This window comes from Leptodactylus fuscus, chromosome 2 (genome assembly GCF_031893055.1).
Source record: "Leptodactylus fuscus isolate aLepFus1 chromosome 2, aLepFus1.hap2, whole genome shotgun sequence".
Taxonomy (NCBI): domain Eukaryota; kingdom Metazoa; phylum Chordata; class Amphibia; order Anura; family Leptodactylidae; genus Leptodactylus; species Leptodactylus fuscus.
This window is the reverse complement of record NC_134266.1, coordinates 168,716,037-168,728,807: the sequence shown is the minus strand read 5'-3', so window position 1 is coordinate 168,728,807 and position 12,771 is coordinate 168,716,037. Positions and strand designations below refer to the sequence as shown.

Here is a 12,771-nt window from a genome sequence, read left to right as displayed (position 1 = left end):
GAGCCCCAGGATGACGTCATGTACAAACAGAGGCGTGTACATAAAGCTGGTGACGAGCAGCAGGAAGGTCAGTGACGTCAGCACACACACCCCCAGCTCCTGATTGGCTGAGCCAGGTCAGCATGGCTATGAGTGAGCCCGGCTCATAGAGCAGCATGCATTAGGACTGGGAGAGGCCGATCAGTCATCCCGGGTCACACTGTGAGGAGCATGGCAGCTTCCAACAGACTTGTCCTAGGACCACTAGTGGGGGCCATTGATCAGGGCACTGGATCAACACGCTTTTTGGTAAGAGCTCTCTGACAGGGGACAGTCCACCATCCTGTTCCATTCATTGTGCCCGTATGTGTGACAGTGGTTGCCATTGTGATCTGTTCTGTATTCAGTACTAGGACCTCTAATGCATAACATGTGCCGGTAACAGCAGGCTTTTGTGTCAAATCTGACCAGTCAGTGAATAGTTAAATCCAATGTTTACATGCCCACAGGTTCCCACTATTTGTGTTGTGAGCCAGGATACCCAGGTTCCAGCCTCGTAGGGTCACCTGGTCACATCTGGAGATAGATCATTGTCTCAGCCTTTGGATAAAAGAGGCTAAGAACAGTCTGATTTAGACTTGTATTTGGGACTACAAAGCCTGCAATGGTAATAAGGTTAAGGATCACATGTGGTAGATTATATATATATATATATATATATATATATATATATATATATATATATATTCAGAAAATTCTGTGACTGAAGCCTATTGAGAACATAGAAATGCGGTTGTTCTGTCTAAAGTACATGGATTTCTGTAAGTTGCATCTGAATATACCTAAATAGCTGGTGTTGCAGGTGTCTATATAATCTGTGTATGAAGGCTCTACAGTAGTTTATGTGCTTGTACATTGTAGCTGTCCATTCTTTGGCTCCACACCACATGAATGGCACTTGCAGAGGCCTCCATGATTCCTGTCAAGCTGTTATTATGCTTCCTACTGACAACCTGGGTTTACAGTGTGTGTGTGTGTGTGTGTGTGTGTGTGTGTGTGTGTGTGTGTGTGTGTTTTTATTTATTTTTTTTCCCCCTCTAAGGCCCCATGCACATGGTCACAATTCTGTCCACAGGCTAAGGCATTTCAGTGTGACCATACATGCTGCCGTTGTTTGTCAATGTGCCAACTGTGTGTCAAGGCCACGTTTAAGAGCCACAAATGCTGGAGCAAGTCCTATACCTGTTTGCATCTGCAGCTCGGCCCATTCAATAGAATAGATGGGTCAATGAAGACCATGGATGACGCCTGGAGATTACGATCCTGTGCATGAAGCCTTAATACAGTACTAAGTAGTACATTTCTACTAGGCCAGTAGACCAGAGGAATATATTGGAAAATTGTACAACATTTCAAAGCGCAAACAATAACCATTATTTGCTGAAAACTGGATTACCTGTTTGAGAGCTGTGCATAAATAAATGTCCACAATCCTCAATGAACTGAATCAATGTTATAAAAAGTGGGCCTTTATGCTAGTGAACAATGGAGAACCGTACTGCTAAAATAGCAGCAACACACTGTTTCTGATGAACCTCACGGACTATAATGGTGTCAATCACTTTAAAACTGAAACCACTGGAGGAAAAAGTCCTCTATACTGGACTCCTTCCTTTCCCGATTTTCAGGGAGACACTGCTACAAAGTTTCCAATGGAGACTCTAAAGTAAATGTGAACTTAGTCTTAGACAGATCTTAGAAATTGTCCTTCGAAAAACCATTACTTCAAGCTAGTGGTTCTACAAGCTATTGATTCATGGGCTGTAGTTGGCTTTTCATACACAGCTTTCCCATTTTGGATTCATTGCTTAAAATAATGTAACTGTTACCTATGTTCCATGGGTGTTATTAAAGGGGCTCTATCACTGGGAACAGTCATTTTTAACTAATCACATCCTTGCATAGGCTTTAGAAAGTCTATTCCACACCTACCTTTAGTATGTAGATTGCCTGAGTGGTTTCTGAATAAGTCTGTTTTTATTTATATGCTAATGAGCTTCCAGCCAGCACAGGAAGTTCCCAGCAGCACTCGTCCTTGCTATTATCTCCTATGTGAGTGTGCAAACAGGAAGCTGAGTCATAAGCAGGAGAAGCCTCCCGTAGGAAACAATAGGAAAGGGGTGTACGATGTATCGTGCACCAGTCTAATTAGCATATGAATAAAAACGGACTTATTCAGAAATCACTGAGGCAATCTACATACTAAAGGTAAGTGTGGAATAGACTTTCTAAAGGCTATGCAAGGATGTGATTAGTTAAAAATGACTTTTCCCAGAGCCCCTTTAAGTGCAGGTTTCTACAGTCCAGTATAGTGCACTTTGGTGTAAAGCTGGCCATTTATGTAGACTTGTCCATACCTACCTATAAATATGTACATTTAGATCAACCAAGTCTTGTACTACTTCTTTATTTCCCTTTTTTGTGTGTATTCTAGCAAAATCTTACTTTTTATAGATGGATTTGCTGATGCTTATTATTCAGTCTTCTTGCTTGATTGTTCTTGAACTTTGGCAAATACCTTTGTACTGTGAGATGATGGGAATCCATTTATTGCCATGCCTTACAGTAATTGAAGGCTAGCTATCTTTGTTGCTTTAGACAGCTCTACATTTATTGCTGCCTTCATAAGGCTTAAATCAGCCATACACATTAGATTATGGATTGCCATCCCACTAGCAGTATTAACAACTAAACCGGACGTAGAAAAGAAAGGACAGTGAGTCTGCCTGAATTGGCCTAAAGTGGCCGATGATACCAAACAGTGTTATTTTCTTTTGACAACTGGCCATCAGCGTGGCCGATCTTCTTTTGGCCGACTTCTCAAAAAAGTCTGCTGTTGCCTCTCCGTGGTGTACATGTGCCTGAGTCGGCTGAAAATCTATTATATGGCCAGTTTTAGAAGACTACAGCAGATATAAAACTACTGCATTTATAATACTTTTTTTGTTTGTTTATTAAATAAACATTCACCTTGTCAACTTGATATTGTTTCAACTTGTATGTCTGTAGTGTATACAATAAGTGAATATTCTTGAAGCTTTCATAGATATTAACATGTTAAGGATTGTAGGAGTGTCTACTGATCTCACTGTTCTGAATAGATAACATTGTTTTTCAACATTCTCTTATTTTGCCCTGCCCATCGTGACCACAGTTGGTCAGATTCATATTGGTATGTTGATACAGTTTGTAAACCAGATTAGGCAAAATATAGTTTTGGGGGTTTTTTTTGTAACTGTAAAAGATTTTCCATGTGGAAAAATATATTGTCATTGCAAAGTATTGAACTTATTTATTTTTTGTGCTCATAAACAATAAGGCCAATGCAACATTGTTGCTCCATTAAAAAAAAAGTTGCTGTTACGGCTCAGTACAATTTGTACAACTTGTATAGAGTTTTTCTAATGTTACGGCAAATGACTAGGATGTGCCAAAATGCTACCTTGGGTAGGGGGGCTTGGACCTCTGGGACCCTTTACCATCTTAAGAACAATCTCCCACCAGAGATACAGGCAGTTGTCAGTGCATGGTAGAGAAGACCAAACTTCCTATATTATGCTGACTACCAAGGGCAGACTAGAAATACTTTGCTCTAACTTTTATGTCTTAAAACAATTAGAAAATTACCATGTCTCCATCAGTCATGGTCCACATTAAATGGTTCACTGTACTCTACTAGCCATCTGCATCAGGACTTATTAAAGATGATACTGCAATAATACTCCAGCACCGCTACAGCGAAGTTGGCTTTCACATAGGCTGCAAGCCAAATTCTGTTATGGCTGGTATCTGCTATTGGCTGTTTGAAGCACTAGTGGTGCTTTGGTGAGTTCCACTTCAAAGGCCAAGGAGATCATGTTTCTTGGCATATGTTCTGTCTGCAAAAAAACTGAGGTGCAGGATGTCTCCATCAATCTGATATTCATTTGTCCTTGGATATGTCATCAATATTATAATGCTAGAAAACCACTATAGGCCGGGGCCCAATGTGGAGTAAATGCCAAGGTTTGCCCGCGGCGGAAATGCTCCAGAAAAACCACAGCATTTTATAGTCACAGCAATGCGGTAACATACACTTAGCAGACATGTTGCGATTTTTGGAATTCACAGCATGTCAATTATACCTATGGAACTGCCGTCGGTTTAAGTGAAGAGAGAACTTTCTGAGCAAAGCGCTGTGGGAAGAACCACAGTGTGTTGCTGCTGCGGTTTTTCCCTTAGCGATTTTTTTTGCGGCAGGATGCTACGTGGGGTCTTGGCCATAAACTGGCACAGCCTTTCCCAAGGTCTTTTACAAAAGAAAATATTTTGGATTAAACTCTTATCAATTGTAAATCTTGAGGAGTGCGCTTTATGGCAATATGTAGTTGTAGGTAATTGTGGCATCCAGCTGGTGGTCCTGCAAGAAAGTTATGTTTTGTGTGTGTATGGGGGGGGAAGGGGGTTTCTTTTTTGCTAATAAAAACAAAAAAAACCCAACTAAACTGTCCCTAGGTGGTCTACCAGGGTTTAGAACTTGCTAAAATCAAATAGAAATTTATACACTTCTGACCTGTCTCTCCTCTCCTATGATATGCTGACTTCACATTTGACAAATGTTTCAAAATAATATTTATATTTCTATACAGTTTATAGACAGGCACTTTGTATCATGTGCGTAAGGACTTTATTAAACACCTGTTATGCACATTGTATTGACTTGAATACATGACTCATTTACACTGCAGTTTACTGGACTAAGCAATATGAAGGTTGCTGTTCAAATCCTGAAGGTCAAGTAACGCACAGATGAAACAGAGTGTAACTGAAGTGTCACCTTGTGTGTAAAGAACAGGAAAGATTCCTCACTGGTTTCCAGTTAATCAGACCAACCCTGTTGTAATAGAGTTTTGCTCTTTGCCCTATATTTTAAGGAATGAGTAACCCCGATTTCATTTGTAAATATAGTGGATGTGGGCTTTTAGTCCATTGTGAAAGTGTTCTACTTCATCTGATGTGGTGGTGTGTTTTTGTTTTTCTTTTTCATTGCAATAGGTAGATTAAACACAACCAAAAAAATGACTGAGCAATAATTATGGCCTCTGACTGGTATCATATAATGTTGTGAAACCAGTCCCTGGGAAGGTATCCTTACACAGTAGGACGGCAAAGCATTATTTCGAGATCTTAAAGCTTATGAAGTGGCTAATTAATATATAATCTTAAAGTGTTTTATCTCCACTTAATCCTCTTTAATTTGTCTGAGCTAGTGTATAGCAGTTAACCCATTCATACACTAGTTAATTTGAAATGTTTGCTATAATTTATTCAGTGTAATTCTAATGTGTCCCCAGTTTCCACAGGTATCTTCTGAACAAAAGTGTTTTGTTTTATTTGTTTTTTTTCATGGCCCTATAAAAAAAAAAAAAAAAAAAAAAATCCAGTTTAATTTTATATTAGAGATGAGCGAACAGTGTTCTATCGAACTCATGTTCGATCGGATATTAGGCTGTTCGGCATGTTCGAATCGAACACCGCGTGGTAAAGTGCGCCATTACTCGATTCCCCTCCCACCTTCCCTGGCGCCTTTTTTGCTCCAATAACAGCGCAGGGTAGGTGGGACAGGAACTACGACACCGGTGACGTTGAGAAAAGTAGGCAAAACCCATTGGCTGCCGAAAACATGTGACCTCTAATTTAAAAGAACAGCGCTGCCCAGGTTCGCGTCATTCTGAGCTTGCAATTCACCGAGGACGGAGGTTTCCGTCCAGCTAGCTAGGGCTTAGATTCTGGGTAGGCAGGGACAGGCTAGGATAGGAAGGAGAAGACAACCAACAGCTCTTGTAAGAGCTAAATTCCAGGGAGAAGCTTGTCAGTGTAACGTGGCACTGACGGGCTCAATCGCCGCAACCCAGCTTTCCCAGGATCCTGAATGGAATACACTGTCAGTGTATTCCCGTATACCCGATATATACCCCCGATACCCGTTCCAACGGTGTGCCCCCCCACCTTCACCCCAGAAATACCCTGCAAGTCCCCTAGCAATAGAATTGGGGCTATATACACCCACTATTTTTGCTACTGCCATATAGTGCCATTGTCTGACTGGGAATTCAAAGAATATATTGGGGTTACGTGCACCCACAATTTTTACTACTGGTATACAGTGCCAGTTTCTGACTGGGAATTCAAAGAATATATTGGGGTTATAAATACCCTCATTTCTTGCTACTGCCATATAGTGCCATTGTCTGACTGGGAATTCAAAGAATATATTGGGGTTACGTGCACCCACAATTTTTACTACTGGTATACAGTGCCATTGTCTGACTGGGAATTCAAAGAATATATTGGGGTTATAAATACCCTCATTTCTTGCTACTGGTATATAGTGCCATTGTCTGACTGGGAATTCAAAGAATACATTGGGGTTACGTGCACCCACAATTTTTACTACTGGTATACAGTGCCAGTTTCTGACTGGGAATTCAAAGAATATATTGGGGTTACAAATACCCTCATTTCTTGCTACTGCCATATAGTGCCAGTTTCTGACTGGTAACTCAAAGAATATATTGGGGTTACGTGCACCCACAATTTTTACTACTGGTATACAGTGCCATTGTCTGACTGGGAATTCAAAGAATATATTGGGAATACAAATACCCTCATTTCTTGCTACTGCCATATAGTGCCAGTTTCTGACTGGGAATTCAAAGAATATATTGGGGTTATAAATACCCTCATTTCTTGCTACTGGTATATAGTGCCATTGTCTGACTGGGAATTCAAAGAATATATTGGGGTTACGTGCACCCACAATTTTTACTACTGGTATACAGTGCCAGTTTCTGACTGGGAATTCAAAGAATATATTGGGGTTACAAATACCCTCATTTCTTGCTACTGCCATATAGTGCCAGTTTCTGACTGGTAATTCAAAGAATATATTGGGGTTACGTGCACCCACAATTTTTACTACTGGTATACAGTGCCATTGTCTGACTGGGAATTCAAAGAATATATTGGGGTTATAAATACCCTCATTTCTTGCTACTGCCATATAGTGCCAGTTTCTGACTGGGAATTCAAAGAATATATTGGGGTTACAAATACCCTCATTTCTTGCTACTGCCATATAGTGCCAGTTTCTGACTGGTAATTCAAAGAATATATTGGGGTTACGTGCACCCACAATTTTTACTACTGGTATACAGTGCCATTGTCTGACTGGGAATTCAAAGAATATATTGGGGTTACGTGCACCCACAATTTTTACTACTGGTATACAGTGCCAGTTTCTGACTGGGAATTCAAAGAATATATTGGGGTTACAAATACCCTCATTTCTTGCTACTGCCATATAGTGCCAGTTTCTGACTGGTAATTCAAAGAATATATTGGGGTTACGTGCACCCACAATTTTTACTACTGGTATACAGTGCCATTGTCTGACTGGGAATTCAAAGAATATATTGGGGTTATAAATACCCTCATTTCTTGCTACTGCCATATAGTGCCAGTTTCTGACTGGGAATTCAAAGAATATATTGGGGTTACGTGCACCCACAATTTTTACTACTGGTATACAGTGCCATTGTCTGACTGGGAATTCAAAGAATATATTGGGGTTATAAATACCCTCATTTCTTGCTACTGCCATATAGTGCCAGTTTCTGACTGGGAATTCAAAGAATATATTGGGGTTATAAATACCCTCATTTCTTGCTACTGGTATATAGTGCCAATTTCTAACTGGGAATTCAAAATGCGCAAGGCTCCCGGAAAGGGACGTGGACGAGGCCGTGGGCGAGGTCGGGGGAATGGTTCTGGGGAGCAAGGTAGCAGTGAAGCCACAGGGCGTCCCGTGCCTACTCCTGTGGGGCAGCAAGCATTGCGCCACTCCACAGTGCCAGGGTTGCTTGCCACATTAACTAAACTGTAGGGTACAAACCTTAGTAGGCCCGAGAACCAGGAACAGGTCTTGCAATGGCTGTCAGAGAACGCTTACAGCACATTGTCCAGCAGCCAGTCAGACTCTGCCTCCTCTCCTCCTATTACCCAACAGTCTTGTCCTCCTTCCTCCCAAAATTCCCAAGCTTCACAGAACAATAACCCCAACTGTCCCTGCTCCCCAGAGCTGTTCTCCGCTCCTTTCATTGTCCCTCAACCTGCCTCTCCACGTCACGATTCCACGAACCTAACAGAGGAGCATCTGTGTCCAGATGCTCAAACACTAGAGTCTCCTCCATCTCCGTTCGATTTGGTGGTGGATGACCAGCAACCCACCCTCATCGACGATGATGTGACGCAGTTGCCGTCAGGGCATCCAGTTGACCGGCACATTGTGCGGGAGGAGGAGATGAGACAGGAGTTGGAAGAGGAAGTGGTGGATGATGAGGACACTGACCCGACCTGGACAGGGGGGATGTCAAGCGGGGAAAGTAGTGTGGATGTTGAGGCAAGTGCAGCACCAAAAAGGGTAGCTAGAGGCAGAGGTCAGCAGCTTAGGCGAAGCCAGGCCACACCCGGAATCTCCCAAGATGTTCCAGTTCGTACCCAGCCCCGAAAAACTCCCACCTCGAGGGCACGTTTCTCGAAGGTGTGGAGTTTTTTCAAGGAATGCGCCGAGGACAGATATAGTGTTGTCTGCACAATTTGCCTCTCGAAATTGATTAGGGGCTCTGAGAAGAGCAACCTGTCCACCACTTCAATGCGCCGTCATTTGGAATCCAAGCACTGGAATCAGTGGCAGGCAGCAACGGCAGGACAAAGGCCGCCTGCCGTTCACGCCACTGCCACTGCCTCTGCCACTGCCTCTGCCACTGCCACTGCCACTGCTGACTGTGCTGGCGATGCACTCCAGAGGACGAGCCAGGACACCACTTCATCTGCCTCCGCCACTTTGTTGACTTCTCCCTCATCCTCCCCTGGTCCTGTCTTATCTCCTTCTCCTGCACCATCAAAGGCACCATCAGGCGCTTCTTTACAACAACCCACCATCTCTCAGACATTGGAGCGGCGGCAGAAATACACTGCTAACCACCCACACGCGCAAGCCTTGAACGCCAACCGCTAAACTGCTGGCCCAGGAGATGTTGGCGTTCCGGCTTGTTGAAACTCCCGCCTTCCTGGACCTGATGGCAACTGCGGCACCTCGCTATGCCGTCCCTAGCCGTCACTACTTCTCCCGGTGTGCCGTCCCCGCCTTGCACCAGCACGTGTCACTCAACATCAGGCGGGCCCTTAGTTCCGCGCTTTGCACAAAGGTCCACTTGACCACCGACGCGTGGACAAGTGCATGCGGACAGGGACGCTACATTTCACTGACGGCACACTGGGTGAATGTAGTTGAGGCTGGGACTGCTTCCCAAACTGGCCCGGTGTACCTCGTCTCCCCGCCTAACATTCCTGGCAGGGACACGAGAAGAACACCCTCCTCTACCGCCTCCTCCTCCACCACCGCCTCCTCCTCCGCTGTTAGATTGACCCCAGCTACGAGTTGGAAATGTTGCAGCACTGGCGTTGGTAGACGTCAGCAGGCTGTGCTGAAGCTGATCAGCTTGGGGGACAGACAGCACACTGCCTCCGAGGTGAGGGATGCCCTCCTCGATGAGACGGCAATATGGTTTGAGCCGCTGCACCTGGGCCCAGGCATGGTCGTTTGTGATAACGGCCGGAACCTGGTAGCAGCTCTGGAGCTTGCCGGACTCCAACATGTTCCATGCCTGGCCCACGTCTTCAACCTAGTGGTGCAACGTTTCCTAAAGAGCTACCCCAATGTTCCAGAGCTACTGGTGAAAGTGCGGCGCATGTGCGCCCACTTTCACAAGTCGACAGTAGCCGCTGCTAGCTTAAAATCTCTCCAGCAACGCCTGCATGTGCCACAACACCGGCTTTTGTGCGACGTCCCCACACGCTGGAACTCAACGTTTCAGATGTTGAATAGAGTGGTTGAGCAGCAGAGACCTTTGATGGAATACCAGCTACAAAACCCTAGGGTGCCACAAAGTCAGCTGCCTCAGTTTCTCATCCATGAGTGGCCATGGATGAGAGACCTTTGTGACATCCTACGGGTGTTTGAGGAGTCCACAAGGAGGGTGAGCTCTGAGGATGCGATGGTGAGCCTTACAATCCCGCTCTTGTGTGTTCTGAGAGAATCCCTGATTGACATCAGGGATAACTCAGATCACACAGAGGAGTCAGGGATAGCATCCGATCCGTCACAGCTGGAGAGTAGGTCCACACATCTGTCCGCTTCATCGCGTTTAATGGAGGAGGAGGAGGAAGAAGAGTTGTCCGATGATGTGATGGTGATACAGGAGGCTTCCGGGCAACTTCGAATCGTCCCATTGTTGCAGCGCGGATGGGTAGACATGGAGGATGAGGAGGAAATGGAGATTGAACTTTCCGGTGGGGCCAGAGGAGTCATGCCAACTAACACTGTGGCAGACATGGCTGAGTTCATGTTGGCGTGCTTTACAACCGACAAGCGTATTGTCAAAATCATGGAGGACAACCAGTACTGGATCTTTGCTATCCTTGACCCCCGGTATAAAAACAACATCTCGTCTTTTATTCCGGTAGAGGGGAGGGCCAATCGCATCAATGCTTGCCACAGGCAATTGGTGCAGAATATGATGGAGATGTTTCCAGCATGTGACGTTGGCGGCAGGGAGGGCAGTTCCTCCAGTAGGCAACCAAGTTCTCACCGGTCCACACAAACGAGGGGCACACTGTCTAAGGTCTGGGACACCTTGATGGCACCCCCTCGCCAAAGTGCCGCCACGGAGGGTCCTAGTGTCACCAGGCGTGAGAAGTATAGGCGCATGTTGCGGGAATACCTTTCCGACCACAGCCCTGTCCTCTCCGACCCCTCTGCGCCCTACACGTATTGGGTGTCGAAGTTGGACCTGTGGCTTGAACTTGCCCTATATGCCTTGGAGGTGCTGTCCTGTCCTGCCGCCAGCGTCCTATCTGAGAGGGTGTTCAGTGCAGCCGGTGGCATCATCACTGACAAGCGCACCCGTCTGTCAGCTGAGAGTGCCGACCGGCTCACTTTGATAAAAATGAACCACCACTGGATAGAGCCTTCATTTTTGTGCCCACCTGTGTAAAGCACCCCAACATGAAACTCCATGTCTGTACTCAACCTCTCCAATTCCTCCGCATCCTCATACTCATCCACCATAAGCGTTGCACAATTCTGCTAATACTAGGCTCCCTCCAACATGATTTCCCCCAACTCTGCTGGTTAGAGGCTCCCTCCACCCTGATTTCCACCAACTCTGCTGGTTAGAGGCTCCCTCCACCCTGCTTTCCCACAACTCTGCTGGTTAGAGGCTCCCTCCACCATGAATTTGCCCAAACTGGGCTGTTTAGAGGCTCCCTCCACCATGAATTGGTCCAAACTGGGGTTTTTAGAGGCTCCCTCCACCATGAATTGGTCCAAACTTGGCTGTTTAGAGGCTCCCTCCACCATGAATTGGTCCAAACTGGGGTGGTTAGAGGCTCCCTCCACCATTAATTGGTCCAAACTTGGCTGTTTAGAGGCTCCCTCCACCATTAATTGGTCCAAACTGGGCTGGTTAGAGGCTCCCTCCACCATGAATTGGTCCAAACTGGGGTTTTTAGAGGCTCCCTCCACCATGAATTGGTCCAAACCTGGCTGTTTAGAGGCTCCCTCCACCATGAATTGGTCCAAACTGGGGTGGTTAGAGGCTCCCTCCACCATTAATTGGTCCAAACTGGGCTGGTTAGAGGCTCCCTCCACCATTAATTGGTCCAAACTGGGCTGGTTAGAGGCTCCCTCCACCATTAATTGGTCCAAACTGGGCTGGTTAGAGGCTTCCTCCACCATTAATTGGTCCAAACTGGGCTGGTTAGAGGCTCCCTCCACCATGAATTGGTCCAAACTGGGCTGTTTAGAGGCTCCCTCCACCATGAATTTGCCCAAACTGGGCTGGTTAGAGGCTCCCTCCACCATGAATTGGTCCAAACTGGGGTTTTTAGAGGCTCCCTCCACCATGAATTGGTCCAAACTTGGCTGTTTAGAGGCTCCCTCCACCATGAATTGGTCCAAACTGGGGTGGTTAGAGGCTCCCTCCACCATGAATTGGTCCAAACTGGGCTGGTTAGAGGCTCCCTCCACCATTAATTGGTCCAAACTGGGCTGGTTAGAGGCTCCCTCCACCATTAATTGGTCCAAACTGGGCTGGTTAGAGGCTCCCTCCACCATTAATTGGTCCAAACTGGGCTGGTTAGAGGCTCCCTCCACCATGAATTGGTCCAAACTGGGCTGTTTAGAGGCTCCCTCCACCATGAATTTGCCCAAACTGGGCTGGTTAGAGGCTCCCTCCACCATGAATTTGCCCAAACTGGGCTGGTTAGAGGCTCCCTCCACCATGAATTGGTCCAAACTGGGGTTTTTAGAGGCTCCCTCCACCATGAATTGGTCCAAACTGGGGTTTTTAGAGGCTCCCTCCACCATGAATTTGCCCAAACTGGGGTGTTTAGAGGCTCCCTCCACCATGAATTTGCCCAAACTCTGCTGGTTAGAGGCTCAATCCACCCTGATTTTCAAAACAAATGTTGGTGCCAACCTCAACTTACTACAAGGGCCAAATTCACTGCTGGTGACAAGCTCTCCTCACTGCAAGTGCCAAATACACATGTTTCAAGGTGTTTTCCTACTGTCAGAGAGGTGGTATTGAGTGTGTAAAGTGTGTAGTTGTTAGGCTGTGATGTTGGGGT

The 12,771-nt window shown here is 45.7% G+C and overlaps 1 protein-coding gene across 5 annotated transcripts in view; it reads left to right on the top strand.

Annotated features, from left to right (window-relative positions):
- Window positions 1-131: 131 nt before the first annotated feature.
- The window catches only part of GK (glycerol kinase), a 296,759-nt gene continuing 284,119 nt past the window's right edge, over window positions 132-12,771 (top strand). For 3 of the 5 annotated variants that reach the window (XR_012715085.1, XM_075265081.1, XM_075265079.1), the window contains exon 1: window positions 132-288. Coding sequence is in view for 4 of the 5 variants with exons in the window: in XM_075265081.1 (XP_075121182.1) it covers window positions 211-288 (78 nt within the window). In the remaining variant the exon portion in view is untranslated. The remainder of the gene's footprint in view (window positions 289-12,771) is intronic. The other 2 variants (XM_075265080.1, XM_075265082.1) reach the window with 1 other exon arrangement.